We start from the raw sequence: 19,304 nt of genomic DNA on the forward strand, positions 1-19,304 counted from the left end.
GCCGGTCTTCTCCCTGCTCACAGATGGCTGCACTAGCCCCGCTGAAACAGAACAGCTGGGGTGGCAGGGGCCAGGGAGATCACAGCTCTCCTGAGTCCAGGGCACTGGGAGGTCTTCATGGCCTTGACGCCTGGGGCCTTGCCACCACAGAGGTAGGTGTGTGGCATGGGCTGCAGGGAGCTGGCCCCAGGAGGGCAGCGTGGGGTGCCCTGGTGATGGGCCTCTCAGGTGAGCAAGGCCCCCTCTGCGCTGCAGGGTTTTTCTTGCTAGGCCCACTTTTCCCCATTCTGTCCAGGCCGCGGCAGCTGGGGCCCGGGTGGAGGATGTCTGAATTAGGGTTAGGGTTAGGGTTAGGGTTAGGGTTAGGTCTCCCCCTAGAAATGCTTCTCCAGGTAATGGGCAGCAAGCGGGGCTCAGGGCTTGGACCCCATCACCTGGAGGGGCCCCGAGGCCCCCGGTGGCTCGTAGCCTGGGCGGGTCCTCTGACGCAGGCCTGCTCCCAGGAAGACGGTGCATCGGGCCGGGGCTAGCCCTCTGTGGAGCGGGAAGAGTGAGCCCCAACTGTCGGGGTGGCAGCTGGCCTGCTGCCGTCAAAGTCCCTCCGTGCTCCGGGGAGGCTGTGCATTGGGCCTTGGTGTCACTTCTGTCCAGAAGCACCTCTGGCTAGGCCAGCCCATGTTCTCCCTGTCAGCTCCAGGTCTCCTTGATGATAGAGAAGCAGAGACCCTGGTCCTGTGAGCCTTGCGTCACCTCCCCAAGCTGGAAACACAGATGGAGCCTCAGGTCCCTGGAAGGACACAGAGGCTCAGCCAGCAGCCGCCACCTGGAGACGGTCTCCACTCAGCTGACATTGACAAAGGCCTCGGTAATATGCAGACTGGAACCCATTAACTTGATCTTTTTCCACTTTGTTTTTTTTTAACAGCTTTATAGAGGCATAACTCACATACCATAAAATTCACCTCTTTTAAGAATGCAACTTAATGACTTTTCACCAGTTGACAGAGTCATGCAGCAATCCAATGCTAGAACATTCCCCCTACCCCAAGGGACCCCTCCTGCCCTCTGGCCATCACCCCACCCCCACCACCCACTCAGCCCCTGGCAACCACTAACTGCCTTCTGCCTCTCTGGCTTTGAAACTGAATGTTTCAAATAAAGGCGTCCCTGCAAAGCATGCTCTTTCTCCGAGTGGCTTTGTCCATGCAGCGTCACGTTTCAAGCCTCACCCGTGCCGTGTCGAGTTATCAGGGCGTCAGGGACTCCAGGGAGCCCCCCTTTGGCTGCTTGAACACCTCTGTACAGGGGTTTGTGTGCATATGTGTTTCCATTTCACTCGAGTGTAAACCTAGGGGTAGAACTCCCGGGCCATGGGTGACTCGCTGTCTACGGAACAGCTGCCCGTTTCCATTGCCATCATCTGCACACCAGGAGTCCAGCTTCTCCACATCCATGCCAACACTTGTTACTGTCTGAGTCTGTTTTCAACCACTCCAGTGGGAGCCCACTAACCTTCATTGTAGCAGATTGTGACATGCCTCACAGCTGCTCCCAGCACCCCGATTCAGCACACTGTCACCATGGGGTCCCCGGCTCACAGTCCCTGCCCTGGAGAGCAGCGTCTAGCTCCCAGCCTTCTCACGCCAGGTCCCCAGTACCTGTTCACGTTGTTGGGACGTTTGTGTTGCTGCTGCTGAAACACACCTGACCAGGCCGGCCACCCAAGATCTTCAGCTGTCAGCCATGCTGGCAGATAATGACCCAGTGCCCAGACCTAGTATCACTGCCAAAGAGTTCACGGGGCACAAGCTGTCATGTGTGTCCTGTGGCTCATCTAATGGGGGGCTCGCTCCCCATTTGGCCAGAGGCTGTACAGGTAGTGCAGGAAGGGACCTCATGTCTGTACGGAGGACACATCCCCTCCCTGCCCCCTGGGCTCCAGGCAGTTGCTGCCTTGGGTCCCGCCAAGCTGCAGGGCCATGCTGCTAGACAGGGACACAGGGGCATTGGCCAGGTCAAGTTCCAGCTTGCAAGTCCTGCGAGGTTGTACCCCTAGACTGGGGTGGCCAGGGGACATGGCTGCCTGGGGCTTGTGGGCAGGGGTGCAGGAGTGTCCACTGGCAAGCTTGTGCCCATAAACACCCGATGGTGATGCAGGCCAGCAGGGCCTCCCGTCCACCATCTGGTTCCCGTTCAGTCATAAAGCTGGGAGAAACATCACTCGGTGGAGGGACCGTCACACAGGCGGCCCTGAGCATCCAGACAGGGCAGGACTGGGGCCTGCGTCCAGCCAGGGTCCCGGCAGATGGCACCCATCCTTCCTGGGGGTCGCCGAGGAGGGAGCGAGGCCGTGCCTCAGGGTCCACAGGGCCTCAGCTCGGCAGGCCCCACCCTCCCGGCACCTTCCAACAATTCTCCCAGGATTAGACTTGGGCAGCCCTCCTCCCTGCACAGAGCGGCTGCTGAAATGACTGTGGGTTTGGGGGGAGCAGGCGGGCAGGGCTCCGTGGAAGGAGAGAGGCAGAAACACCCGTCAGCGAAGCTCACATGTCCAGGAAGTGATGCTGCCAAACCCAGAGTGGCTGCCCAGCGTTCGCTCATCCCAAGGCTTCTGTCGTTGCACAAAGCAATTCTGTGCTTGCCACACTCTTGTGTGTACCTTTAAGAAAATTCTCATTCGGGGGGTAAAGATTATGCAGGTTCATTAAAAAGGGTTCCAGACCTGCAGAAACACTTAAGAAATAGCAGGAGGTATTTGTAATGTGCACAATTGCTAGAATAGAAAAGGATTTTCTCTACATCAGCAAGAAAGGGGCAGCTTTGCCAGCCAGAAAGGGACTGAGAACACAGTGGGCAACTCGGGAGAAATCCGAGGTCAGTGTGAAGCAGAGTCCTGAAGGAGAAGCCCATTGGAAACTGGCCTCAAGAGCAGGGCTCTGCAGGGAGCAGCGGTCAGGGAGGGGATGGGCCCAACTCGTAGGGTGGGCTGCACTGGGGAGCAGCCCAGATCGCCACAGGCAGACCGAGCAGGCAGATCCAAGCGGCTGCCTGGCAGAGGGCTGGATCCCAGACAGGCCGCGAGCTTGGGTGGCAAGTGGGTCTGCTTCACGTGATGGATGCTCCCCCACCCCAGACGGGTGAGCAAGACTCCTGTCTGCTGTAAAGATCCATCACTGCCTGGCAGAAGTGCCAGGCTGCGTTCCAATAAAGCTTTATTTACAAACACAGGTGGCGAGTCATCCCGCGGGCCACAGTCAGCTGACCCCTGATCTAGAGCATCACCCATCCCCAGGACCAGGGAAGCCATTCTCTCAGCAGGGGGGCCCTTCTGCCTTGGAGACGCTGTGTCTCCTCTCCTCCCGGCCCGGTGGGGTTGGGTGCCCAGCGGAGGGGTGCCTCTGCCGTGAGGCACAGGAGGGTGGGGAGAGCAGACCTTGGTGATGTTGGCGTCGACCAGCGATGCCTGGCCCGTCAGCCAGCTCTTCCTCTGACATGCTTCCCACAGAGCTTCACACAGCTTCATGAGGAGACAGGCCCCCTCTGGGGACAAGAGGACCTGCAGAAAGAAAGTCAGGTCAGGTCTCCCCTGGGAGACATAGAAAATGGAACACACTGGCGACTTTATTCTACTCACTCTAAGAATCAGACTGGTTCAAAGAGAACCCAGGGAACTGACGCTGATGGACCTGGGTTGATGGGCTGAGGACGCTGTGCGTGGAGGCGGCAGTGAGCGGTCCTGAGCAGCCATGGATGGCAGGGAGCGGGACGTGCCTGGAAAACAGCCCAAAGCTGTGGCGGGCGAGAATCAGGGGACCTGGGCCGTGTTCTCCGGACAACATACCCTTGAGTATTGAAGCGGGAACACCCTGCTCAGCTGCGGGCTGTCCTCGCAGCCGTGCCTGAGTGTCCATCCCCACAGAAGGAATGGCACCACCGGTTCCCCCGGGGCAGGTGCACACAGAGAGGACGGATCTTAAATACACAGCGGGGGTGAAACATCCAGGAAGCAGAAGAGGCCAAGGATCCCGTAGCCACGTGTGTGCATCAAAATGCACGGACACAACACACACAGCACAGACATGCACACGACACACGCAGCACAGATGTGCTCAGCACAGGAGCGTGGCCCCTTCTGCTGGGGTGACTCAGGACATAAAAACATCAGCAAACGACTGAGGAGGGCTGTGGTACAGCCATGAGTGCGGGCCCGGAATGAGAGCCTGGTCACCTCGATCCCTGGTGTCAGACGTCCCTCCACACCATCCACATCACAGAACCACGTGGGGAAGAAGGGAAACCGGCCAAGTTCTTCTCTTCAGCAAGACTGCCATCCACATAAGTGAGCCTGAAACGCTGAAGTGTGTACCAATAGGAGGGCAGCTGCAGTCTTGTAAAATGGAATCTTACTATGGATGCTCTCAGCACTTTAAAATATATTTCATTTCACTTAACATCAGTTTTAACATAACAAGCAGAACTACTGCATTTTCTAAACCTGAAATACTTCTGTATCACAACAGTCTGTCCCTTTTTATTGATTCATGTATGTATTTATGGCTGTGCCAGCCCTTTGTTGCTGTGTGCGGGCTTTCTCTAGCTGCAACGAGCAGGGGCCGCTCTAGTTGTGAGCAGGCTCTAGGGTGTGCAGGCTCAGTTGTTGTGGAACGCACTCTTAGTTGCCCTGGGGCACGTGCCCATCTACCAGACCAGGCATCGAACACGTGTCCCCTGCTTTGGCAGGCTGTCTCCCAACCACTGTACTACCAGGGAAGTCTGGCAGTCTGTACTTCTGATTTAAAGAAAAAATCCCTTGAAATGGGAAAAAAACCCTAAACTGGCTTTGTATTTTGAAAGATCACATCATGTATGCGCACACACACACATACACCCTGTATGTGTACACACATGCATGCAGATGTACACACATGCATACAGGTGCATGCATGTATACTCACACGTGTACACCCCACAAGTGTACACACAGCCACGACACGTGTGCACACGCATGCATGTACACGCACCCCCCACAGGTACACTTTTTCTGCTCTATTTGCTGGGTGCATTACTTCAAGAGCACCAGTTATCCTTATGTTGGGTTGTCTTGTTTATTCTTAATGTGATTTAGGTTTACAAAACTCGTAATAAACACCTCTTGTTTTACTTCATTTACTGGGTCATCTGAAACCTTTCTGAGGCCAGTGGCTCCCACACAGTGGCCTCGGCGTCACCTTGAAGGCCTGTCGGTCCACAGGCTGCTGGCCCCGCCCTTCTGAGAATCTGAGTTTGTGACAGGATGCTGACACCGTGGGCCCAGGGACCATGCTCTGAGAACACAGCTCTGTGTCAATGGCTCGATTTCCACCTGTCCCTTTTGCTCTTTGCTGTCTGTAATTCATTTGCTGGTTCTTTATTGACACTGTTTGGTTTCAGTTTGTTTTCTGACGTCTGGAGTCCAATTTTCATTTCTTAGCCTTTTGTATATTTTTGATATTTATCTCCCGAGTCCCTGTTCTTATCAAACCCCTCAGGCAGAGGGTGGGAGGAGACTTGGTTCTGTTCGCTGGCTGTTTATCCCAAGTCGGCCTTGTAGTCATCTTGCTATGACCCTATCCTGTGCACTGAGTCACTTATTTTCCTGTGGCTATTTGCACACCCCTGGCCTCCCCACCCCTTCCCATCTTGTTCAAGCCTGAGCGACTGTCCACGTGTCCATGTGTTTGTAACCTGGCGATGGTTTGCTTTCCCATCGGAGGCACGAATACTTGTGTTCTGGATGCCATGGGAAGCTCGGGGAGGGGGGTGCTGGTGGCAGAAGGGAGGTCTAGGAGGAGGGGTGTTGTTAGAAGCAGCCTAGCCTTGCTTCCTCCTGCAATCTGTGAGATGTCCTGGACTCACAGGGGGAGGGCGGTGTGTACAGTCCTGGATCCTGGGCCCACGGCTGGTGTGCCTGGAGCCACCATGCCTCCTGGGAGGGTCAGCCCACAGCCGCCCCATTTCTGCTGTTCCACGACTTCCCAGGGTCAGTATGTGCAGATGAATCAGGGCTCCTGGCCCCCAGTCACTGGCTGGCATGGCTCTGGGGCAGGGGGCGGCCCAGGGACCATGCGGTCTGCGCCTCTGATACGCAGGGGAGCTGTCCCCTTCTTGCTCAGCACCCAGTGTCTGAAGCTCGTGTTCTTGCTTGTTTTTTGCTGGGATTCTTCTCTGATTTTTCCTAGTTATTTCCTTTCTATTCATCCTGGGGGCAGGAGATTCTGCCTCACCACTGTCTCTGACATTCTCTTGGAATATCCACAAGCAGGGACGACTCTTGGTCCCATAAGAACATACCTGACTTGGGGGACGCTAGGAACGTCCATGAGAAGGAGCACCTTGGTGCTTTCGGAGCCAGAGCGCCCGAAATCTAGGTCAGAAAAACAGGAACATCAAGACCAAGAAGGGAGACGTCCCCCTGGCAGGTTCCGGGTCTGCCAGCGCCCTTCCGGGCGGGACGCACACTCTGTGGCAAGCAAGGTGCTTCTCGGGTGCCCTCTGGCTCTCGAAGCCCAGGCGGGTGGGCTAAATGACGATGCTAGCGGAACCTGGAACACCCCGGGCACATAGCTGCCCCGGCACAGCCCTCACCTGCCCGTCCTCCTCCACGCCCGTCCCTTCGGACCTCACACCCGCTCTGCAGCCGCACCAACCTTCCAAACACACCACGGGTCCGGTCCTTCCTGGGAACGGGCTCCTGGGCGCCCAGCACGTCCGCCCTCCCTGCCGTGGACCCCTTCCTGGATGCCGGCCCATCTGGGGACCACCCACGCCCCACGTTGTTGCTTCAGCTTCTCACGAGTGACAGCTGGGTTCCTGTGCATCCTCCAGTCGGGCCCTGGGGCCTCGGGCCTCTGTGGGACAGGGAGCCGCCAGCCTGTGGCGGCCCTTCCTCCCCGTCACCTCTCTGTGACACCTTCCTGCCTCCTCTGCTCCTCGCTTCAGGGCTGGGGTCCCTACTCGCCTTCCCAGGGATGGACCTTGGCACACGGGTGCTTGGGGCTGGAAGCTGAGGGCACCTGGCAACCACAGCCAGGCGACCTCGGGCTCCAGGTCCCGGCTCCTTCCTTCCCGTGTGTCACAGGCCCCCCAGCAGCCTGAGGGTGCAAGGTGGCCTTGGCTGGTCCTCCCAAGGATGCAGGGCACAGATCTAGACCCAGGCTGCTGGCAGGCTGGCCACTCCCTGCCCGGGCACCGTGGCCCTCCTCCTGGGTATCCTGAGGCCAGGCATGAAGGGACCCACAGACGCTGAAGCCTTTCCCATCAAGGACGTAACAGGAAAGCAGCCCACGGGGTAGGGGGGGCCTCTGCAGTCCCTCAGGGGTGCCCTGAGCCCTGAGGCCCAGGCTGGAGACTTGCTGTCAAGGAGCCCACAGAGTCGCACAGAGTCGGACACGACTGAAGCGACTTAGCAGCAGCAGCAGCAGCAGCAGCCCACAGAGCTGGGGCTTCTCTCCTACAGTAGTTCAGCCCGGGCCTGGACCAGCCAGGGAAGCGGGGCGCTCCCACCACACCAGCCTGAGAGTGTTTTTCTTCACCAGGACTGGCAGCCTGCAATCAGACGGAAGCCAGGGCTTCCCAAGAAATGGGATCAAACTCGGGGAACACGGCTCCACCGCCCCCTGGCGGCCCTGGGGCCGCTGTCCACTCGAAGTGGAGTCCTGGGTCTGGGCCCTGACCAGGCCCGAGGGCCGCACTGGCCGTGGAGGGAAACGCGCTTCCCCCATCCACGGTGCGGTGCGGTGGTGTCAGGGGGCGGGGGAGGAGGGTGGTAAACAGAGCGTACGCTGACGCTCCAGGTGGGCTGCGGCAAGTCCCCATGCCCGGCCCTGCCCTCGGCGCTCCGCCTGGCTGTCACCCGGGGAAGCAGCGGGTGTGGGCAGGGCGTGCCCCTGCAGCCCGCGGGCAGTGCCGGGCGGGCCCTGCCCAGCTGCGGGTCGCGGTGCTGCCAGCACCCAGGCGGGGGCTCCGGGGCCCGGCGCGCCACCGAGCCTCCACTCAGGCCCGCGGTCCTCACGGGGTCTGCACACGGGGCACCCCGCGGGCCTGGCCCACGCCGTCACGCCATGTGGCCCGAGGCTGTCAGAGGAGCTGGTCTGCAGGTGGACAGGGGTATGGGCCCTGGGACAGACAGGCTGCAGGCGGAGCGGGCGGGGGAGCACAGAGTGGGGGCCCCCGAGGGGACAGGGCTCTGGCCTCGGCGACACTGGGTTCTTTTTCTGGCTTTTCTTCAACTTCCATGCTGAGTTGAGGCATCACTGCCTCCTGGAGGACCCCTGCCCCCTGAGCAGCCTCCGCACCAGGCGAGCCCCTGGAGACCCTCCTTCAAGTCACAGGGTGACTGCTCAGACTCGCCCCCAAGGATATGAGCTGCACAGGGGCAGCTGGCCTGGGTCAGGGCAGGGTCCCGGGGAGGGGAGGGCAGGGAGCCCCGGGAGGGGACACTGGGGAGGGGAGGAGCCCCGGGGAGGGGGGGGGGGCGCAGGTCGGGCCCAGCAGCAGCATCCCCAAACCGCCCGCTGTCCTTAGACAGCCTTCCTGTTGTTGCATAGTGGGGCTCGTGCAGGAGTGTCGGGCTCCAGACGGCCACATCCTGCCCCTGGAACCCGTGGCCGTGACAGCACGTGGTGGGTGGGGTGAGGGCCCTGCAGGTGTGACCGTGGGCCTGGAGTTGGCCACTCCGCATTTTCTGGAGCCGCGTTCTCACGGGGCCCTTGGACAGAGGCTCTGGAGGGCCAGGCTTATGGAAGGAGGCCAGGGACCCACGGAGCGGCTGTGAGCCCTGGGACCTGGGCGGTGTCCCGAAGCTGGAAACGTCAGGGAAACGGATCCCCTGTGGACAGCTGGCCCGAGGCCTCCTGTGAGAGGACACGGGCATGGTTCAAGCCACTGAGTCCCAGTCACTTGTGACGGCACCACAGGCCACTGCAGGCTCAGTGGTGGCCCCATCGAGACCAGGCAGGATCACCCCCGGGGGGCTGGGTCCTGGCAAAGACACGCTGCTGAGCACCCCACCCTGAGGCCCTCGCCGTGACCTCATCGGGGCTGCAGCTCTGGACACTGTCCTTCTCGGGGCGTCAGCTCACCACCCCTTCCACAGGCTGGAGGCCGCTGGAGGCTGCTGCAGGCCGCGTGGACAACCTCCAGGCAGGGCTGGGGTGTGCCCAGACCCCGGGGAAGGCTCTGTCTTCGTGGTCACAGACTGCAGTCACACGCCCGCCTCCTGACACTTCCAGGAAGATCTCATGGAGGACACGCTGCCTCCCCAGGGATCCCGGGCCTGGGCCTGCGGTGTCCCCACGGCACCCGCAGTGGCGTCCTCTGGGGGCCATCTCAGCCCTGAGGGGCTCCTGCCAGCCAGCTTGAGGAGCAGAGGGCGCCGAGAAGCGAAAGCGGCTTTTAAGGAGGGTGTGGTGACTGAGCACAGGCCAGCCCTGCACCTTCCAGGGAAGCGGCAGAGACAGGCCTGGGCTCACCAGACAAGCAAACCTGATGACACTTGCCGGAGTGGAGACGGGGGCTGTTTCATTCTAAAGCCAAGAAAAAAGCCTGGAGTCTTTCCAGTCACTTCTGACCAGGTAAAAAATTTATCGTTACATTTTTTTTTTTGTACTCTCAAATGTAAATTGGTTAACTGTCAGAAAAGGCCAGAGCCAGACCAGAGATGATGCTTTTGAACTGTGGGGCTGGAGAAGATTCTTGAGAGTCCCTTGGCCTGCGAGGAGATCCAACCAGTCCATCCTAAAGGAGATCAGTCCTGGGTGTTCACTGGAAGGACTGATGCTGATGCTGAAGCTCCAATACTTTGGCCACTTCACACGACGAGTTGACTCATTGGAAAACACCCTGACGCTGGGAGGGATTGGGGGCAGGAGGAGAAGGGGACGACAAAGGATAAGATGGTTGGATGGCATCACCGACTCGATGGAGATGAGTTTGAGTAAAGTCCAGGGGATGGTGAAAGACAGGGAGGCCTGGCGTGCCGCAGCCCACGGGATCAGAAATAACTGGACATGACCGAGTAACTGAACAGGAGACTGGAGATGCCCAAGTGCACAGCATGCTGGCAGGCAGTGAGTCACAGACGGGAAACCAGGGTCCTGAGTCCAGGGCGTCACGCCACCAGCGCCTCCCAGCCACAGACGGCCACGCGCTGCAGCTAAGTGGCTCCCTTGCTGGCTTCATGCAGTGGGGACCTCTAGCCACCGGAGTTCCTTCTTCATCTACATCACATTCTCTCAGCAAGATTTTCCCCCTTTACAGAAGGGATCCATTTTCATTTTGGCTCGGCTGGTGCGTTGCAGAGTCTTCTTGCTTTTTATTTCAACAGAAATGAGTTTATTAAATTCATCTCTTGCGAAAGCAAGCTTCATGTTAAGTACGCAAATACTATAGACCTAAGTATGTGGAAAACTGCACTGGGAGCAGGGCCGCTCGGCAACCGCAGTGTTCGCGGGGCTGGGGGAGCAAGGCCCTCTGAGAGCGTGGAGGGGCCAGAGCAGGGTGGAGGGCATCGCTGTGCGAGGTCCAAGCCAGTGGAGACGTGCAGGCCTCCGACGGCAGAGGCCTTACGACAGCGGGACTGCGACACGGAACCCGGTGCTGGGCGCCAGCCCTCCTGGTGTGGGTCCAGCCCACAAGGTGGACTCTGAGGGGCTGCACTGGGACCGCCTGGCCAGCTCCAGGCCCACTGCCTCCTCTGAAGCAGCACAGTGCTGCGTCTGTGCTGGGATGCCCCGGGGCCTGCCTGGACCTCCACTTGCCCCTCTTCTCCCCACGAGGGACCCCGCATCTGCAGCTGCAGCCGGGGTCTGTGTCCTTTCTGCTCCCTGTCCAGGGCTGCAAACGGCGGCTGGGACCCAGGAGGCTAAACACACACACACACACACACACACACATATTGAAGAGCCCGCCGCCGACCAACACATGCTCCCTGCTTGCTTCTTGGTGTTGACATGTGCACCACTAAAAACGACCAGCCCAGAAAGGGTCACTGGTAAGGGAACAGGACACAGAGACCCTGGGCCAAACTGGTGGCCGACGGGCTTTTGACAAACAAAATGGGCTTCAGTGGGCAAGGCAAGGGCACGTCTCCTTCTTGTTGTATCACAGATCCCGGCCCGAGCCGAGACGAGGACAGGTAAGCAGCGTCCTTGGGTCACCTGCCCCACGTTGGGCCACACGCCTGGTCAGCGCTGGGCTGAGGGCTGCAGGGACAGTGAGGCCCAGTGACCCGCCAGTTGGGGTGGACGTAAGGACCTGTCTGCCACCCCCTCTAAGCAGCTGGGGGCCTCACCCACCTGGTGACAAAACCTGATAGAAAAGGTGCGTTAGGGAAAACTGACGTCTTCTTGGAGCCTCCCTCCTGGGGACACGCATACACGCGCGGTTGTGACAACAGGCTTCCTCCCCAAGCCTGGGGCAGGAGGGGCTGGCAGCGCGCTGGGACCTCCCCCTGGGGTTTCTTGCAGCTGTGGGCCTTCCTGTGAGACGCAGCTGCGGTAGCTCCTTGGGCCTTCCGTGCGTGCAGAGGCTCGGACACGCGCTCTTCTGCCCAACCTCCCAGGAAAAGAAACCCCGAGCATGACGTGATCCCCTCCTCAGCCCACAGATCACACCTGCGGCCTGGAGGGAGCAGGGTCACCGGGTTAGCACTGACCGTCCTGCCCAAGGCCCGTCACCGGCCTGCCCGCTGACCTCAGGCCCGCGGCTGTGACAGTGAGCGCTGGCTCCTTATGGAGCAGGGTCACCAGGTCAGCACTGGCCGTCCTGCCCGAGGCCCGTCACCGGCCTGCCCACTGACCTCAGGCCCGCGGCCTTGACAGTAGGCGCAGTGAGCGCTGGCTCTTTAGGCCAAGATGCTGGCAGATAATCAGACGAGTTTCCTTCCCTTCCTCTCCTCCCCTTGCCTTCCTCTCCTCCAAGGGGTCTGTGAGGGGCTCCAGGACTGGACCCCTGCCTGGCGCGCTCACTTTTAATGACAAAAGCAGCTTTTTTGAGAAATGCCTCTGGATTCCAACCCAGAAACTGCTGGGAAACTTTTTAACCCTTAAAACCTGACCAGAGCGAGGCCAGCGAGGGCGGGAGGGCGGGGAGAGAGGGGAAGGAGGGGGCGGGTGGGCGGGCGGGCAGGCGGTGGGGCTCCTGCAGCAACCCCTGTCCAGGACTGGAGCCACCGGCCACACGGCGAGGAAGCACCTGAACTGAGCCCGACACTGATGGGATCTCACCTCACTTACGTTTCAGCAGTCACCTGTGGCTTGGAGCTGTGTGCTGAACACGCGGAGCCCTGGGGCAGAAAACCTGACTGAGCGGTTCTGCAGCTTAAGAGCTCAACTCCTGAGGAGCACAACGGGGACAATTAGTCTGCAGGAAATCTCGCTTCTGTTTTTCAAGTTTCAATGGAAGTGAATAAAGAAGCGTGACTTGCTCTCGCGTGACTCGTTTCTGACAACTGGACTTTCAGGTGATGAAGGCGTAGGTACACTGATTTACTTTTGCAGTTTACCCCACCGCCATCCTCTGCGTGAACCTCCCCTGAAAGGAAGGAGTCACGAGGTTGGCTGACCACGGTCCTCGCGGGAGACTTCCAGAGCTCTGCTACAAGTGCCCAGCTCCATATATCGGGGGAATTTCTCCCTCCTCTGGCTATTTCCTCCGTCCTTTTCCTCTAATGCGGCAGCTATGTTCTAAAACACACAGAATAAGCGCTTCAGGACCACCTTCAGTCCTGACACAGGTCTTAACCAAACCAAACCACACCCAAGCAAACTGTGAGCTAATGGTGTGCACACACACACATGTGTCACGTATGTGGGCGTGCAGATGCATCACGGAGAGAGGTGCCACAGAAACAGTTTTATTTCTTGAAGTCTGAAGACACAGGCGCAGACTGGGCCCGACACAGCCGGGCTGTGGGGAAGGAGACGCTCCAGGCGGTGCCTGCTCTCTCACAGCGGACGCTGCTTGCCCGGGGACAAGAGCTGTAGAAGGAAGCTGGGCCCCCTAACTGGGGGGCTTCTGTCCGCTCCCGTGACTACCCTGCGCCCACTGTGTGATGTTCGCACCCCTGCCACCCAGCGTGAGGCTAGCGGAGTACAGGAGCTGGGGGCCTGGGCATGTCTTCGTCCCTGCGAGGTGGCCTCCGGGAGGTGTCACTTCAGCCAGATCCACTTGTCCCCCACGTCCTCGTTGTACCCGGCGCGGTACTTGCGGCCTGGCAGCTGTGGAACGGAGAGTGTGGTTACCAGCAGTTTACAGCAGACACATGTCCCCTGCTCACCGACAGCCTCCCTGCTCCATCCCTCGTGCCCCAGGGCAGGGGGGCCTGCCCCTGGGGCTTCAAGGTTGCTGCAAGGGTGAGGGGCTCCTCGGGAATAAAGCACGACAGGACCCCGCCCCTGGGAGCGTCCACCCTGGTGGGGCACTATAAACGCAAATACTATCAACACCAACCCAAGCACTGCCTTGCTGTCACGAGGGGGCCGTGGAGCCACGGGCAGAAACGGTTCTGGCCCAGGGGAGCCGCAGCCACGCGGGAAGGGTGGCGGCAGGGGACGTGTCAGCCCTTCCCCCAACCCTCCCGTCTCCTGCCTGCGCCTCCCGTAGGGACCGCACGGCCGGTTAGGGGCAGGGGCCCAAGGGCACAGGGTGGGAACCAGGAGCGGCCACGAAGCAGGAGCTGCAGGCGCGTCTCCCCTCCGCCACTCTCGTCCACGAGGGGCTCCCAGCCAACTGCCGCAAACACACAGCGGCTGTAGCAAGAACAATCTAAGACGTTATCATGCCTTCAAGTTTATCACGTCAGAAAGTAACGTTTTATCTGAATGACGAACTGCAGCCTCACGTCCAGAGAACAGAGTTCGGATCTCAGGGACGCTCTGAGAGGCTCTCCAGCCTCCCCAACAGCAGCAGACCCCGCCAGGCCAGCCGCCAGCACTGCGGGACGGACCAGGAGGGCTCTGCCGTCTTCCCTGTGAATCGGATATTAAACCACAGAGCAGAGAATAAACACGAGCAGAGTCTGGAGCCGCAGAGCCCGCCAGCCTCTAGTAACTGCGCCACAGTCTGCCCTCTGGCCCTCTCTGGGCAGCCCTGATTGGCCGTGGGAACCGAGTGGGGTCCCCAGATCCCAGTGGCCCTCTCAGTGGAGAGAAGCCCGCAGAGAACCCCAGGAGGTTTCCGTCTGCAGTGTTTCACAGTGAGACCCAAAACTAGCTTCTTCCTTTTTCTCACTCCATATCCCCTTTCCACCAACCTGCGCCTCCACCACCAATCCAGTTCCTCACTTGTACACCCCCTCCGTGGAGCCGTGAAGGCAGAGGTCACAGGGCCGCCCAGCACGTCCCTCAGGAGGTGCCTGACAAGCCAGCAGGAGCACAGCCCCTGGGCCTGGCTGGAGCTCAGCGCTCTGGCCCACGTGGGTCTGCCCTGCGTCGGGGGGAGCCAGCAGGGACGGTGGGTGTGAGCTCTGAGTGGGGGTCCAGAGGGAGCGGAAACCAACTGATGTACTGAGTCTGACCACGAGGCATCTGAGGCCCTGGTGAGCCCTGACGTCAGGAAAGGCACCCAGTTCCACCTGCTCCAGCCTGGACAGCAAGAGTGCCGGAAGCGGCCCGAGAGGTCCGAGGCCACAGAGGCTACTCCGGGTGCTTAGAGATGCCGGCACAGAATTAGCCAGCTGCTCAGACACCAGCCAATTGAGAAAAGAAACACATATTCACTCATTCTCCTGGAGGAAACAGATCCTTCCACCTCTGACGCACTGTGTCCTAGCTGCTTTGAGAGACATGAACGCCAGTCCTATGTTTTCTAAGCTTGTAAAATACACAGAACACATGAGCCAGTCGGGAAGTGGGACAGCAGCAGGTGGAAAGCGCTGGAGGGTCTGAGTGCCCCCTGCCCTACCGGACATGGGAGAAGGGGACGCAGTGCACGACAGGCGGAGCGCCCACTGCAAATACACCCACGCTAGAGGCTCATCTTCATGCCGCAGGGTCGCAGTATCATACAGGTAAACGTCTTAATTCCACTCAACTCACATTAGCTGAAAAGGAAGCTCCTAACTCAATACCTGTTCAAACACCTGAGAATAGGACGTTCCTAAAAATCCTAAAACAGAAGTGACAACTGAACACGAGCAAAGTGTGGGCGCCCCGGCCGGCCAGGCTGTGGGCGAAAAGCTGCCCGTCTCTTCAGAGCCGCAGGCCCCCGGGAAACCCGCACCTCTGCACAAACCGGTGCGCCTGGCAGGACATCTACCTTTGACGCTGACTCTCCTCTCCGAGGGACACACATTATTTCCTACACACAGCAATGCAAATAATGGGACAGGCAGACTAACGCTGAACTGCAACAGCAGCTTTCCGCGGGGCCCGAGGCGCGGCGCGGGGAGAGAGGCAGGTCTTAGAGCCTCTTCCAGCCACAGCTAACGAAGGGCAGACTGAAAGCGTCAGACATCTACTCAAGTCAAACAGCCTCTAACCAAGAACGGGCATTTCAGCACAAAAAACAGATGCCGAATTGTCCTAACTAAGGTCTGAATGTCGAGAGGAAGTACGAAACAGCCACGTCTGTACCTGTCTTCTTCAGCAGATTTAGATAAACTGATCCTAAGGCTTTTCTGTGTATTGCAAGTTTGTCCTTAGTAAAGTGAACTTTGTAAGGGCAAGAACATACAACATTAACATATTAAAGTTATTGAACAACTCTATTTTTAAAACTGGTAAAGGAGAACTTGACACTGAAAATGAAGATAGCGAGCTGAGGTGGTAAGGAAATGCAAACAACAGGAGAGAAAGCCGAAGACCCTGCTATCCCAGCCACTGTCTTGGACGCGATCTGACTCATGGAGGGAACACAGTATCTTAATAGCATCTGGCCTCCTTAAATTGGAAAGGGACAGAATCAGTAAAGTGGAAACCAATTCCCGGTTTGTCTACCCCAAGGAAGGGCTGTGCAGAAATAAAAAGTGACCTGATGCAGCATTTGAAAATGGCTTAAAAAAATTAGTAGGCACTCATGCACACATTCAGAATTTATATGAATTTGTTTACAGGGTCACTTCCAACTTCAGAGCTGGGGGCAGTGTGTGCATGGAAAACGTGCTGATAAATGGCTCTCACGTCCCTCTGAGACTCCAGGCAGTCCCTGGAGACTGCATGGAGGCGAAGGCCAGCGGGAGCCCGGCCAGGGCCGCCACAGGTCTGCAAACAAGCGCCCAGGCCACAGTTCAGCGAAACCAAACCAAACCATTCATTCTTAGCACGTGAAACTCCGAGACCCTTTTTCTCTTAAAAAGCTCACCACTAGTCAAGGCCCCTGTGTCACGGCAGGTGAAGTGGCAGAGCCCACACAAGGACTGACAAGCGAGGCACCAGCCCAGTCTCGGGAGGTCGCCCTGCTAGAGCCTTGGGGGGCCTCCCTGGGGCCGCACTCTCACTGATAGAGCCCTCCTCTCCTGCACGCTGCCTACCCCTCTCCCCTCCGCACAGACGCTTCCATTCCTGGAATGAGCCGAGCCTGCCTCTACCTCCCAGGACTACTGCCCCCCGCCCCAAGTGCAGCGGGGACACCAACACCCACGCGGGCAGGCACCCAAGACCCCACCCGAGTCCCTCAGCACTCAGAGGCCCGGCTACGCACTCCCCGCTAATTCATCCCTCCACGGCCCCAGCGCTAAGAACAGCAAACAGCGCTGGAAACAGGAAACACGTGATAGACGCCAGGGGCGTGCCTCGGAGCAGGGGCTGGGGGAGCGCGGCCCCCACCATTCAGCGCCCTCGAGATGCCGCAGCTCTCTGGAGCATCACAGCGCAAGGCTTCCCTCACGCGCCCTGAACTGGGGCTCAACGGTTCTCTGTCCACTGCGCAAAGGGAGACCCAGCTCCCCGCTCGGACCCTCTGCGGAGGGGACACGGAAGACCCAGCTCCAAATCAGCTTTCAGATCACAAACAAAAACAGAGAAGCCTTCCGCTTCCAGCAAAACAACAGCCCAGTACCCTGAAAAACCTCCAGAAACGCGTTTAGCTGCACTGCTGAGCAATGTGAGATCTCACCTGGGGCTGAAACGGAGAGGGAGCGGGAAAGCAGCGTTGAGTGGAAGGCTCCACCTCCGGGGCTTCGGCAAGTGGTGGTGGCGATGCTGGGGGGCGGGGAGAGGGGAAGGGAGGGAGGCCGGTGGAGAATGCACAAGGAGGTCTCAACGGGACCTTAAGAATTCACTGCCTCAGCCGGTCCTCACACAAGCGTGGGCTCCTGATCCTCACCATCCGGGCCTGGGATCCCACAAGCAGCAAAGGAAGCTTCAACCCTAGCACTTCCTGAACCCCTGGGCCTGGAGCCAGCACAGTCCATCTAGGAACAGGGCCGTCAGCGTCAGCGGACAACACAGGATGTCCCGTGAATGAAATACCCCGGCAGGAGTACACCCAGCTACGAACCAAGGTAACTGATTTCCAGACAGTCTGGGTTCACCTGAATTCAAAACTTCCTGAACCATCCTGTCCTGAGGAGGGCCAGGGATAAACACCCACAAAGCATGAACTCAGGGTCCAAGGTCTCCAAGAGGCAGCAGGAAGTAAGCCACCACGGGTAGGAATCAGAGAAAACGGTAAATGACGGAGTCAGGCTCCAGCCCCGATACCACAAACGGAATACAGAGACTACGTTCACGATGTTTAGAGTAAGAGAAGAAACTGAAGATGGAAGCAAGGAGGAAGACCCTACCAACGAATCAGAAGGTGTCAGCTGAACAAAAAAGAAATGTCTTTTTCCAAGAATTGGAAGCACTACCCAGGAATCTCCAACCACAGAGCGTCAACAAGCTCAGCCTCCCCGCAGGACCTAAGTCCCGCCTCTCCACTACCATCACACGAGGCAACCAGTGTGTCTTGAGAACACCACCCCCTCCTACTTGCCAGGCCCCCACAAGTGCAGGGCCAGAGCTTCTCAGGCTTCTGAGGAGACCATGATGCAGGTTTCGGTTTATTACCTTTATTATGTTAATCAGGATGATACAGCTGACCCTTGAACAACGCGGCGGAACCACAGACCGTGGAAATGGAGGGGGGCCACCTGTAAGATCTTGCCCCCACATTGTAAAGGGCCAACTGGACAAACTGCTCCTATTCAGACTGGCTAAGACACTCATTTTTAAATGCTGTTTTCCTGGACAGTGGGAAACCAGGGTAACTCACTTCAGCAGACCATCGCCATAGAAAGCCCAGCCGACTCTCGCTTATTCCAGGAAGTAAATGGCCGCAAAACACTCTCTGCTCTAGTACTGAATCAATTCGGCTGGGAAAGAAGCAATCCCTTAAAATGTCCCCACGCCGCTCGCTCACCCCCGCACAGAGCCACCCTTGTCTCGGGGTCTCAGAGGACAGCGGCCTCGCTGGCTGCTAGCTCGGCCATTTTTAGAACTATGTTCATAGCCGGGCCAGGGAACCTTCAGGGAGAGAGAAATCTTTCTGGATACAGACCACTGGAGGAGAAATTCACAGACGGGTTTTATTCGTTCATCTTTAATTCCCCACAACGCCCTTTCCACAGCGAAATTTGGCAATAACTCTTGCTCACGTCTTTAAGGTCCAAACAAAATTCTGTGAATGAAGAGATACACTCACTATTATTTACATTCTAATTTCAACTTACCATTTTTTAAAAATTCAGACTTAAATTGAAGAAAGTAGGGAAAACCACTAGACCATTCAGGTATGACCTAAATCAAACGCCTTACGATTATACAGTGGAAGTGACAAACAGATGCAAGGGATCAGATCTGATGGAGAGAGCGCCTGAACTATGGGCGGAGGCTCGTGACACTGTACACGAGGCGGTGATCAAGACCATCCCCAAGAAAAGAAATGCAAAAAGGCAAATTGGGTTGTCTGAGGAGGCCTTACAAATAGCTGAGAAAAGAAGAGATGTGAAAGGCAAAAGGGAAAAGGAAAGATATACCCATTTGAATGCAGAGTTCAAAGAATAGCAAGGAGAGATAAGAAAGCCTTCCTTAGTGATCAATGCAAAGAAACAGAAGAAAACAATAGAATGGGAAAGACTAGAAATCTCTTCAAGAAAATTAGAGATACCAAGGGAACATTTCATGCAAAGATGGGCAAAATAAAGGACAGAAATGGCATGGACCTAACAGAAGCAGAAAGTCTTAAGAAGAGGTGGCAAGAATACACAGAACTATACAAAAAAGATCTTCATGACCCGGCTAACCATGATGGTGTGATCACTCACCTAGAGCCAGACATCCTACAGT

At 57.8% G+C, this 19,304-nt stretch overlaps 1 protein-coding gene across 2 annotated transcripts in view; it reads right to left on the reverse strand.

Annotated features, from left to right (window-relative positions):
• Window positions 1-12,876: 12,876 nt before the first annotated feature.
• The window catches only part of NDUFA10 (NADH:ubiquinone oxidoreductase subunit A10), a 40,869-nt gene continuing 34,441 nt past the window's right edge, over window positions 12,877-19,304 (reverse strand). For both annotated transcript variants that reach the window (XM_006066780.4, XM_006066779.4), the window contains one exon: window positions 12,877-13,256. In XM_006066780.4, coding sequence (XP_006066842.1) covers window positions 13,193-13,256 — 64 coding nt within the window. In that variant the 3' untranslated portion in view covers window positions 12,877-13,192. The remainder of the gene's footprint in view (window positions 13,257-19,304) is intronic.

Source organism: Bubalus bubalis, chromosome 6 (assembly GCF_019923935.1).
Source record: "Bubalus bubalis isolate 160015118507 breed Murrah chromosome 6, NDDB_SH_1, whole genome shotgun sequence".
NCBI classification, from domain to species: domain Eukaryota; kingdom Metazoa; phylum Chordata; class Mammalia; order Artiodactyla; family Bovidae; genus Bubalus; species Bubalus bubalis.